General features: G+C 50.1%; 1 protein-coding gene across 1 annotated transcript; it reads left to right on the top strand.

The window, feature by feature from the left end:
• Nucleotides 1-4,703: 4,703 nt before the first annotated feature.
• Nucleotides 4,704-10,747, top strand: LOC124663504 (SNF2 domain-containing protein CLASSY 3-like). Its single transcript, XM_047201198.1, has 4 exons — nucleotides 4,704-4,889; nucleotides 6,011-7,504; nucleotides 8,638-8,796; nucleotides 8,891-10,747. The coding sequence occupies exons 1-4, from the start codon at nucleotides 4,704-4,706 to the stop codon at nucleotides 10,745-10,747; spliced, it is 3,696 nt and encodes a 1,231-aa protein (XP_047057154.1).
• The last annotated feature ends 1,555 nt before the right edge of the window (nucleotides 10,748-12,302 follow it).

The raw sequence follows: 12,302 nt of genomic DNA, 5'->3' as shown, positions 1-12,302 counted from the left end.
TTTTCACCAAGGTCCCTAATACCTAGTTGTTACTATGATGAGACGACGGTACCCTAGATCGATTTGGGTGTAGGAAAGCGATTTGTAGATTGTATAGGGTTTATGCGGTTGGTGCGTTTGTGGCTTCCGGTACTCCAACTACGCCATAATTACCATGCCGCCATATTCTCTTTCTTTTCTTGAGAAATAATGTTATTGTTAGAATGCATAGATATGGTTAATTGATTGTTGGCACTAGTTACTAATACTAGCATTTTTAGGGTGCACCAAACTTGCCAAGTTCACATCTTAATGTACTCTCAAATGCTCATGGGCATGCTTTATATGGTACTCCAATAACTACATTGCAAGTAAGAGCATCTCCAGCCGTTGGGGCTCCCCGTGCCGAAATCCGACGCTATTTAGCGTCAGATGGATGTAAAATTTGGTCTGGGGAGGCCCATATTCCCAGCGGCGAGCCTAGGGTCGCATGCTGACGCTCAACCACCGCATAAATAGCGACCACTGGTAGAAAAAAGGGCTTTAGTCCCGGTTCGCAACTGCCATCAGTCGCGGTTGCGCAACCGGGACTAAATGGTCGCGACTAAAGCCCCCCCCTTTAGTCGCGGTTGCTTAGAGCATCCTCACTCGTTGGCGCTCCCCACGCCCAAATCCGGACGAAACAACCGCCGGATTGGACGAAATTAAGTCGTGGGGAGTACCGTATTTCCAGTCGTCCACCCGGAGTTCGGCGGATAGAGTTTAAATTCAAACAAATCGCCGTCCCGCGCTACAAGTACGGCCGATCGGCAAAAGGAGCAAAAGGATCAGCCACAGATCGGCGATCGGAGGGAAATTACACGGAGACAGGCTCGTCGGCAGTCCCGGCCGGCACGGCGGTGTCCGACGGACCAGTTCCCTCACACGCCGTGGCCGAAGCGGCTGCGGCGGGCGACGAGGAAGTAGCGGCGGTGGACGTCGAAGCAGCCGCAGTCGACGAGGTAGATGGTGAGGTAGACGAGGTAGGAGCCGGCGGAGACGACGAAGGACCGGCCGGAGTGGCTCGGAGGATGTCGCTGCGGTGGCCCCGGTACCATTCCTCGTCTCCTCGTCCATCAGTTCCATGTCGCCGCCGCCCATGAGAAACGCCAAGTCTGTGTTCCTCTTCTTCGCCGCCGCCGTCGTCTTCAGCAGGGCGATCCTGACGCCTTGGTTGGCGAGCATCTCCCGCCACCTGCCGTCGAACTTGTCGTTCCTCCCGTCGGCGTGCGACCTCAAGTCGGCCCAACACTTGTCGATCGACGCCTGCATCCTGTCGACGGGATTGTCCGTCCGTTTGAGCTCTTTCAGCTTCTTCTGGACGAGTTCAGGGCGCCCTTCCGCCGCGCAAGCCGCCGGAGCGTCGGGGTTGTACTGCTCGGTCTTGCTCTTCGAGAGGGTCGTGCGAGTTTCCTTCCACTTCTCGCAATTCTCGAGGTGGGCGTAGACGTTGAGGAACTTGAACTGCAGGCCGGTGTCGTCCGTGTACATGTCCAAAGCTCGGCGCAGCTGGGGAAAAAAGAGCACGGCGATACGGGTCAGGTAACGACGATGTACCTCGGTGATGCAGGGTCGGCGGAGCATACCTTTTGCTCCAAGTCGTGGCCGCTGATCGGCCGTTTGTCGACCTCCTCCTGTATGCCGTGCCATTTGCTGCACGCCGTCTGCATGATCCCCAATGGGTGGCCATTGCCTTGTCTCCCCGGTACACGTTCATGTTCGTCTTGTTGAAGTAGGGATCGACGAGTTTGCGTTCCTCGTACGCCTGCCTCACTCGAAGCCGCATGTGTCGAACGACCGATTGGCCCCGATTATGCCGTTCGTGGACACGGTCATCCAAGCTTCGGCGAGGCACTCCTCTTCCTTCGGCGTCCATTTGATACGCGGTTCGGCAGGCGGCGAGTCCTTCTTCCTCTTCTTCTTCCCCTTCGACAGGTTGGCGGCGGCTTGAGTTGGCTCTTCTTCTTCCTCGTCTTCTTCTTCGACGGCTTGGCTTCCGTCGGCAACATCCTCCCGATGCCCGTTGCGCGCCGCCACAGCTGCTGTCGCCCTCGTCTCCTCTTGCGTGAAGAACCCCGGGCACGCAGCGGCGGCGGCCATGAAGAACCCCGGGCTCGCAGCGGCGGCCATGGAGCCGGAGGTGATCATCTCGTGGATCTCCTCTTCGTTCGGCGCCGCCATCGCACCGAACGGGAGCGGCCCTCGTCGCAGGGCCGGCGAGGTGTCCTCGAACGGGCCGCCGCCGACGTCAATCTCGGGCGGCGACGTCGTGGACCTGGACGGTTGGACGTAGGCGCCCTCTTGGAACACGGCAGTCGGCGACGGCGAGTACAACGAAGGGGAGAAGGACGACGGGGAACTGGTTGTACCTTGCATCGACCATTGGCCGGGGAACACGCTGCCGCCAGTCAGGGCCATGCTGATCATCCTCGCTTGTTCGTCCTGGGCCGCCGCCGCCGCCCTCTTGACGGCGGCACTTTTCACCCTCTCCGCCCTGGCGCTTGTTTCCACCTCGCGCCGTTTCTCGTCCGCCGCCCACTCGGCGTTCGACATGCCCGGCGGCTTCGTCTTCTTCGCCCGCATCTTCCCGCCGGCGCCTTCGGCGGCATTGTGGTGGACGAGAAGACGAGGAGGAGAGTGGTGGTGGACGAGAAGACGCCGCCGGGAACTCGGAGCCGGAAGACGAGGAGATTGGGGAATTTCGGTGGGAGAGAATGGGGATATGCAAGCAAATTGGAGGGAATGGGGATATGCAAGCAAATTGGAGGGAAAATCGACAGGATTTGGTTTTCCAGTCGCCGACTACGCGGGTCCACACGACGTTTCGCGCCAAAATCTTTCGTCCGGAGTCCCCGAGCGCGCCCCGAGGGGCCGGGGATGGCGTGGGCTCGCCGGATGGATGAAGGGCCAAATCCGAACGAAAACGAGGATCCGGGGGCGCGACTGGGCCGAATTTCGCCGTCCGGATGGAAAAAACGCTCGCCGGGGGCCTGTTCGGGGGGACGAGTGGAGATGCTCTTACGAACCGCGACTAAAGGTCCGTCCACGTGGGCGGCTAGCGTGCGCCTGGGCGAAGGACCTTTAGTCCCGGTTTGTGTCCCCAACCGGAACTAAAGGCTATTTCGTTAAATTTTTTTAATTCATTTTCTAATTTTTTTTCACTCCGTTTTTTTTCTATTTTTTCAGAATTTCCATTATTTCAGTTATTTGCATAGCTTAGTCTCTATCTCTAACTACACTTATCTCTAGTCAAATTATTTACTCGTGGTCAAACTTCCCGCTCGGTCACCCATCCTCCCACTACTCCCACTACTCCACCTCTAGCACGCTTAACTTCCGAGTTCCATTCCGTCCCGCATCCAAGTGCTACGCGCACATGTATGTGATACTAGTATCATATTAATCCTATTAACATGTTGGTCGATGTCACATTTTTTTATTGTTTGAATTTAAAATAATTTTTTTCATAAACAAAAATAATGATGTAATAATAATCGTGAATAAATAAATAAACATTAACTTTTTAATTTTTTAATTTTTTAATTTTTTAATTTTTAATTTTTTTTGCCAAAACCTAAAAATTTGAAAATCTAAAAATTGGGTAAAAGTAATAGTAATCTTTATGCTGGATGCAATTATTAATTTTATTTTTTTGAAAAAATTTAAAAAATATAAAATCCATAATTTATAGCAAAAACTAAAATCTTCCTGCTTTCGTATTTTCATTTGGAATTTTGAGAATCTAAAAATTGGCTAACCGGGTAAACCCGGTGAATTCGGATGTAACTTTTTCCCAGGATTTTTTTTGATATATTATACGTTTTTTTCCGACGTCGTATGCAAAAGTTATTGCGGTTTTACCATTTTTTTAAATTTTTTTGCAAAAAAGTGAAAATTCAAATTTCTTAATTTCTCTGAATAGTAGGTTGCATAACATACAAGAATCTGAAAACAATTTTTTTTTTGAATTTTCTATCATTTTCTTTTGTATTTTACAAACCAAAAAAGGCGATCCACCGGGGGGGGGGGTGTGCAGGGTGCGTGGGAGTAAAAAAACTCGGAAAAACCTTTACTCCCGGTTGGGGACACCAACCGGGACTAAAGGGGTACACTTTAGTCGCGGTTGGTGTCCCCAACCGGGACTAAAGGTTTTTCCGCCGGCCGCATCCCTCCATAGCCCTTTAGTTGCGGTTGGTGTTACCAACCGCGACTAAAGGGGTACCCTTTCGTCTCGGATGGAGCATTAGTCGCGGGTCGCCTCCCGAACCGCGACTAAAGCCCCCTTTAGTCGCGGTTCGAATATTTTCGGGACTAATGGGGGTGGACGGAAGCCTCTTTTTCTACTAGTGGACGGTGCAGTCGTTGGGAAGGGGAACCGTCGCAGTGGCAACCACGTCCATCGATGCATTGAACCGCCGTAATGGACCGCAAAGTGGCATGGGGAGCTCAAACACCTTGTCGGGGAACCGTCGCAATGGCCTCGACGCGTGAACCTCCGTAATGGAGCACGAACTCCGCGGAAGAGAAACCGCCGCTATCTTCGTCGATACACCACTACATATACGTTTTGCGATCTACAACCGGCCGGCGCCATTCATCTCTTCACCATCCTCTGTCGCCGGACACTTCAGCATGAGCAACCTCTCTTTCCCATCGAACATCGACAGCGAGGGGAAATCGCCTGGATGGCGCCATTGGTGGGAGCTGCAACGCCTAGCAGCGGCGATTCCCCGCCGCCGGATAGCGATGATTCCCAGCCGCCGGACGGCGAGGACAGCGAGGAAGAGGCTGAGGAGCAGGACGAGGAGGAGGAGGAAGAGTCTGAGGACGCGGTGGCCCGGGAGAAGGCGGACACGGACACGAAGGCGAAGGCGCAGCCGGCGAGCATCTTCGACGACGAGGAGGACACAAGTTCCTCCGACGCGTCGACCGAGACCGCCTCTTCGGAGGAGGTGACGAGCCGGAAGCGCCGTCGTGAGGACGGTGAGGCGGGGCCATCAAGGAAGAATGAAGTAGTTTAATTTTTTTTCAAAGTTTTTATATGTATTATTTATGTTTTCCGAAGTATTTATATGTAATTTGTTTATATTGCACGCGCGCCTACAAATTTCTTCTATCTATTAAAATAAAAACTTCCCTCAAACGCACGCGTGTCGTATCTCGGGAAGACGATTCGAGGAGGACGACGATCAGCCTCTGTCGCTGACAAGTCAGGCCACAAGACGAATCCCGCGCTATTGTTTCCTCCGGACTCCACGAGCACTCCCCGGGGGCCGGGGTTGATATGGGCTCGCTGGATGGATGGAAGCCCAAATCCGGGCGAAAACGAAGACCCAGGGACGCGTCTAGACCTTTTTCGCCGTCTAGATGAAAAAAAGTGGTTGCCATAGACCTCGTCGGAGAGACGGCTGGAGATCTTTAAAAACAATGTTTCACGGGTATATTGCATTGCACGTAGAAAACCGCAGTGCATTTGAGTGGCCTCGAGGAGTAGCTCCTTGGGGTCGTCCATTATTGCAGCGGTCACTTCAAACCGAGATGCTTTTGGGAGCATCGCGTGAGCCGAGCGCCAGAGCCTACAGTACCCCAAATCGTGTTTGAAGGCAAGCGAGCACGGCAGGAGTAGCTGTGGCCCTTTTTCCCGCAAAGAGAATGCTCAGGGTGACAGGCGGGCGGGCCCCATACCCACGACGCCCCCATCAACTCCGTTTCCCGTTTCTGCATACCAAGTAGCAGCTCCCTTTTCCTTTCTCGCGCCCAATTCTAGCAAACACCTCCACACCTCACTACCTAGCTCACTACCTAGGCGAAAAACCCTCTTCATCCTCGATCGCCTCCTCGGATCCCCTTCCACCGCGCCGGCCAGATGCCGAGGCAGTCCGTCGAGATCCGCCGCCGCCGCGCGCTCATCCTCAACGACGGCGACGACGACGACGACGGCGGCCGAGCGGGGGAGGCTGGCGCGGGCGGCGCGCCGTCATCCTCCTCGCAGCCGGTCGCTGCGGCGCGCGGCCGCGAGATCATCGACATCGACGATGACGAGGAGGAGGAGGAGGAGGGGGCGGAGGTAGTTGCCGACGCTGAGGTCCAGCTTGGCGAGGGCGGGGGGCTTGTCGTCAAGGAGGAGCCTCCCAGTGATTCCGACTCCGGCGACGTGGACTGGGACGAGCTCGAGCGCCTCTACCCAAGCGACGAGGAGCGCAGTGGCAAAGCGAGCTATGCTGGGGGTAGGAGGAGCGGCGGCCCCACTGGCTCTCCCGGCGGCGAAGTGAAGGGTGGGAGTAGCACTAGCGGGGGGGCCAGCACGGGTCGGCAAGAAGGTGCTTGTGAGGTAGCAGGCGAAGTGGAGATGGATCTGGAGGATAATGACGGTGCAGAGGAGGGGCAAGACCACCAAGAGGAAGAAGATAAAGATGAAGAGTACGAGGCGGAAGAGGAGGAAGAAGAAGACGACGACGATGAAGAAACGGAAGAAGATGAGGCGGGCGACGAGGAATCTGAGGCAGGGGAAGGACCGGGCCGTCGCGGCGTGCCTAGCAATGCCAGGGCGGCGGCCGGCGACAGCGCCACGGAGGTCTTCCTGAGGCGGAAGTTCGAAGGGTGGCTCATCTCCAGGGTAGCGGACACCGCCAATGACGCCGGCAGCACCGTCGCGGCACGGACGCGGTCACGCCGGAGGTGCCCCAACAGGAAGCTGCTCAGGCGAGGCACCTGCAGCAAGCCGTACTGCGTCGACACGGCGTCGTCGGAGTCCGCCTGGGAGTCGTCAGAGGAGGACGTCGCGCCACCTCGTGCTCCAGCGCCGTCGTCCAGTGAGGAGCGTGAGCTGGGTGGCGGCGGCCGCGGCAGCTATCGCAGAACGGTGACAGGGAAGAGACGTCGCCGTGGAAAGAAACCTGCCAACGGGGATGACAGCTCTGATTCCGGTGGTGGTCAGGGAGTGGCGGCCAAGAGGAGGGGAAAGTACATGAAAAATAATGCTGAACTCGGCGGTGGTGGCGGCGAAGATCGGGAAACGGCAGCGAGGAGGAGGGGGAAACGGCCCATGGATCCTAATGCTGCTGCTGATGGACATGGTGACGACGATGAGTCGGACGGACCCTTTGCCAGGAAGCCAAAAGGAAGCTACGTCTTCAAGAACAAGGATGGATTCGGCGATGTTACCTTCAAGAATAGCTCCCTTGTCATTCCGAGGGGGCAGGGCCGCCGGGAGCGAGAGACCTACGACGATCTGCTCGACACCATTTTCGAGGGAATCGAGAACTACCACAACGGCTCTGCTCCGCAGGATGCCTCTGTTCCTCCTGCACAAGGACAGGGATGCGACACGTTGCCTTTGATCTTCTCATTCGAGGATGAAGAAGAGGTGGTGGTAGAGAAGACAGATCATGAAGAGGTTGTGGACGAGCTGTTTGCAGACTGGGATAACCTCGTCCTCGAGGAGCAAGAGCAATACAACGATGACCCTGCCCATACCCACGACAAGGTAACCAACTAATTCTGTGCTATGAAATCATGTGTGTGTTCAATTTGTAGTCTTCAGTATGCCGTGTGTTCTAGAAAAGTAGGAGCATATGCTCAGTTTTGTTGGACAGTAGTTCTTCCAAATTTTGTTTAATAGTGGTGCCTGTAAAATGCATATCAAATATATCTAGTTCGCTGGGATAGAAGTGTTCCATAAAAAAATTCCTTACTAAATAATCGAGTCAATCCTATTAAGTTTCAAACTGAAAACCTTAAGTAACTAAGTAAGCATTCTATGTGCATCATAGTTTAAAATAGCCGGCTATCTCATTTAGCCGCAATTTTTTTAGAGGCTATAAAAGGCTATAGCTGGGTTATAGCGGGCTATTCCATTTAGCTTTTTTCAAAAATTTGAAATATTTTTGTCATATCTTACCAAAAGAAAAGGAAAACTATGACTCAAATACGATTCGTGATACAACTTATTTAACTATTCAAGGCAAACAAGTATTCAGATATTCAACTCACAAGTTTTATCTAATTATACTGAATGCAAATTCGAAAAACAAGAAATAAAAAATAAAAAAGAAGATAAATTCAAAATACAGGAGGTTTAGCGGCTAAATTAGAGGCTAAAGGCTATTAGCGGTTTTTTCTCATTTAGCCTACAAAGGGCATAGCCGCAGCGGTAGGTCTTATAGCCGGGCTATAGCTAGGCTATAGCCGGCTATTTAAAACCATGATGTGCATACATCGTGTGGGCTCGAAAAGTTTCCACTATGCTAGATTGAGACTTGGAGACTTGGATTATCTAGGAAAAATATGTTCTGAACCAATCTAATATGAAAGGTAATTCTGGATTGACATCTTCGAGTAGCAATTCTTCTGCACTGTCAGGATCCTATTGTCGTTTCCCCTACAGTACCATCACTGATTACTGAACATCAGTCATTAGGCTGCTTAGGCTTATGGGTCAATAGCAGGGTGTTTTATATCTTGTAATTCGTTTGCTTCCAGTTTGTCTGGGTGTAAATTCACCTCTAACTCAATGACAATCAGTGCTGATTGTCTTTTCATAGAAAGAAAAACAAAAACCTGCAAGATGCGGACACATTATTTCTAGTCAATATTAACAATATGACACTGCTTTTTCAGGATGAAAAGAGCAATATGCATGAAATTCCTGCTGATGGAGCAACTTCATGCAGATGCAAGCCAGGGAAACATGTTCTCTTTCTTGATGACCAAATAGGTATTAGATGCAAAATCTGCGATTATATTGAAATGGAAATTCGAGACGTATTCCCCGCTATGGTAAGCAAAAGTTGATTTGGCATGTTTTGCAGACAGCATCAGTACCTTTATTCTGGTTAAATCATATGCATTTCCCTTTTTCCTCACTCAACAGATGAAGGACTTTGCGGACAGGGAACCGGCAGCTGACCGGGAGTTGGACTTGCTCTTTGATGATATCCTAAAATCAATTGGACATGAAGGAGCGAGTGACGTCGGTGGTCACAAAACTGGCGTTGTCTGGGATCTCATTCCCGGGGTACGCGAAGACATGTTTCCACACCAGCAGGAAGGATTTGAGTTCATGTGGAAAAGACTTGCAGGGGGAATCGACATTGAACAGCTGAAGCAGACCATGAACAGTGATACTACAAGTGGCTGTGTGATTTCTCATGCCCCAGGGACCGGCAAGACCCGGCTAGCAATTACATTTGTGCAATCTTACCTGGAGATATTCCCGCACTGCAGGCCAGTGATAATTGCTCCCAGGGGTATGCTGGCTACATGGGAGCAGGAGTTCAGAAAATGGAAGGTGAAGCTCCCTTTCCATGTGCTGAGTTCTAGTGATATTCAGTGGAGTGAAGACAAGACCATCCAGAAACTGGTTTCACGAGATGAAAGTCTGCGGCAGAAGTTGTCTGCGAACAAACTGAGCCAGAAATCTACGCTAATGCTGAAGCTGGCATCCTGGTATGAAGGCAGCAGCATCATTGGTCTGAGCTACTCGCTTTACAGGAATCTTGCCAAGGGTGAAGGCACTGACGGAAAAACGGTGAGGAATCTTCTTCTTGAGAAGCCTGGCTTGTTGGTCCTCGATGAGGGGCACACACCAAGGAACAAGAAGAGCCTAATCTGGAAAGTCCTTGCAGAAGTCAGCACCGAAAAGCGGATAATTCTATCAGGGACTCCATTCCAGAATAACTTCCTAGAGCTCTATAACATCTTGTGCCTGGTTAAACCGAAATTTGCAAGGGATTTTGCTTGTACAAGACTCAGCAAGAAAGGACAATCAAGAGCAGCACCTCAGGTGGAGGAGGATGAAGGCAAGGAATTCTGGACTTCACTGAGGATAGGTAACATAACAGATGAACATATCCGTGAAATACGGGAAAAGCTGGACCCTTTTGTGCACATACATAATGGTGACATTCTTCAGAAGTCTCTTCCTGGACTGAGAGAATCTGTTGTGATTCTGAACCCTCTTCCCCGTCAGAAGGAAATCATCGCAATGATGGAGAAAAGTGCAGGGAAGGGTTTTCTTGATGCAGAATACAAGATATCTCTTGCATCCATACACCCGTTCCTTGTCACGGGCACAAAACTGTCAGACGAAGAAGCATCTATTGTGGAGAAGATGCAGAGTGTACGGCTGAACCCAAGCGAAGGAGTCAAGACATGGTTCGTCCTGGAGATTGTCTGTCTTTGCGAAGCATTGAAAGAAAGAGTGCTCGTGTTCAGCCAGTACCTTGAACCACTGGCCTTGATCATGGATCAGCTGACCAGAAAGTTTAAATGGACTGAAGGCAGGGAGATCCTATTGATGAGTGGAAATGTGCGTGTGAAACAGCGCGAAGCCTTGATGGAAGCCTTCAATGACATGAACAGCGAGGCTAAGGTGATGCTTGCATCAACCAAGGCCTGTTGCGAAGGCATAACTCTTGTTGGTGCATCGCGTGTCGTTCTCCTCGATGTCGTGTGGAATCCTTCTGTTGGAAGGCAGGCGATTGGCCGAGCCTATAGAATCGGTCAGGAGAAGATTGTGTACACATACAATCTGATCGCAGAAGGAACAAAGGAGAAGGTCAAATATGACAGACAAGCTTCGAAGGATCACATGTCCAAACTACTGTTTTCAAATGAACTGCAGACTACAGGGAGCAACCAGGCACAAGAAATGTTCGATGACAGGGTTTTGGAAACTATGACTGGACGCGAAGACCTCAAAGACATGTTTGTGCAGATTTCGCATTGACTGCACAGATGATCACTCAACCTTGTAAGTGGAAGCTTCTGGAGTTAGTTTGCCGGTAATCGTCATTTATGCAATGGTGCTAATTTGTTTTATGTTGTCTGTGAACAGGGAGGCACGATCTACTTCCATCCATATCTTAACCTTCGGAGTCTCCAAATAACAAGTTACTAATAACTAGCATCTTGCCCTGCCTGTGGTGTAGCTGTTCCTGGAACTTGGTCTTGCGTGTTGTAGGGTGTTAATGGGTTTCCGTCCCGTAGTTCTTCGCTCGAATCGGCAACGAACAGGGGTTTCCCATCAGTGTGTTGAACTTGTTTCTTTCCCTTCGAACCTTGCTTGCTTTCTGCCGGCCAGACTATGTACTAATGTTATGCAAGACTATATAAGTTTGCTAGCTGTTCCAACAATCCTGATGCACCACCTGAACTTTGTTTACCAGATGCTAACTTTATTTCCTAGAACCTGAACCTATGCTACCAGAGTATGTGGATTAATTTGTGCTACTGAAGTAACCTACTTCTCTGAATAACTACGGCCATGTTTACGTAACAGTTGCTGGGTTTTAAAGTTAGCGTGGTTCAGTTTATCTAAGGTACTTGGATGAGGAGTGGATCATCAGTTTAGATATGCAAGCAAGACATATATACAGAGGAATGACCGCAGCAGCTGTAGGCTATCAAAGATGGGTTTTCATTGCATCTTTTTCAGAGATGTGCAGGTGAACTTGTTCAGTCATCAGTCAACATACACCAACATACACGTACCAACAGGCAGTGATCTTGGGTTACATAGTCCAATTCCAATAAAGGAATATGTAGGTGCAGCTAAACATGCATTGCATCACAACTAGATGATACTGAACTGCTGGTCTGTGTTTCGTTATCTGGTTGATAATGAAATTCAATCCCCTCGTTGGATCGCTTGGAAAAAAAAGCTAAACATGCGTTCCTACCGAACCTGGACTTAACATAAGTGAATGGCTGGCTTTTATTAGCACTTTACATGATAAATGGCCTGAAACTAAACTCCAATTTACATGATCTAAACTGTTTTCTTGCATAAAAAGTACAGATACAACTCTAACTGAAAATTCAAACAACAATTGGCATGCTCTCTAATCTTAGATCAATATGGTTCAGCTCATTTCTAAACCCTCCACAATATTCAGAAAAGCACGCAAACAGATATGAGGTATATTAAGTACTATGGGATAGTCACTTGGGAATATTTTTTATACAAATAACCTGAACTACTACGAAAAAGAATATACATCGTTTGTGTTATTGTATTTTATGGAAGACTGTCGCTATGTATTTAATTTTCCGTATTTCTGTCCATGACGTCAACTTCCTCACTGTGGAATCTCAAATGTATCACGAAAACTGCGAGTTTGTTGGGTGCATAAGGTTTAGTAGATTGACTATCTTAAGACTACAGTTAATTCCAGCACTCTACATTGTCATGTTGTTTTCTGTTTGCTCTGCTTTACTCTGTCGGCTAGCTAGGTTGTCTGCAAAGTTTCCATTCCAGCTTTAAATCATGAAAAGTTATGCTA

The sequence above is a fragment of the Lolium rigidum genome, chromosome 6, assembly GCF_022539505.1.
Source record: "Lolium rigidum isolate FL_2022 chromosome 6, APGP_CSIRO_Lrig_0.1, whole genome shotgun sequence".
NCBI classification, from domain to species: domain Eukaryota; kingdom Viridiplantae; phylum Streptophyta; class Magnoliopsida; order Poales; family Poaceae; genus Lolium; species Lolium rigidum.
This window is presented reverse-complemented; position numbering and strand designations above follow the sequence as displayed.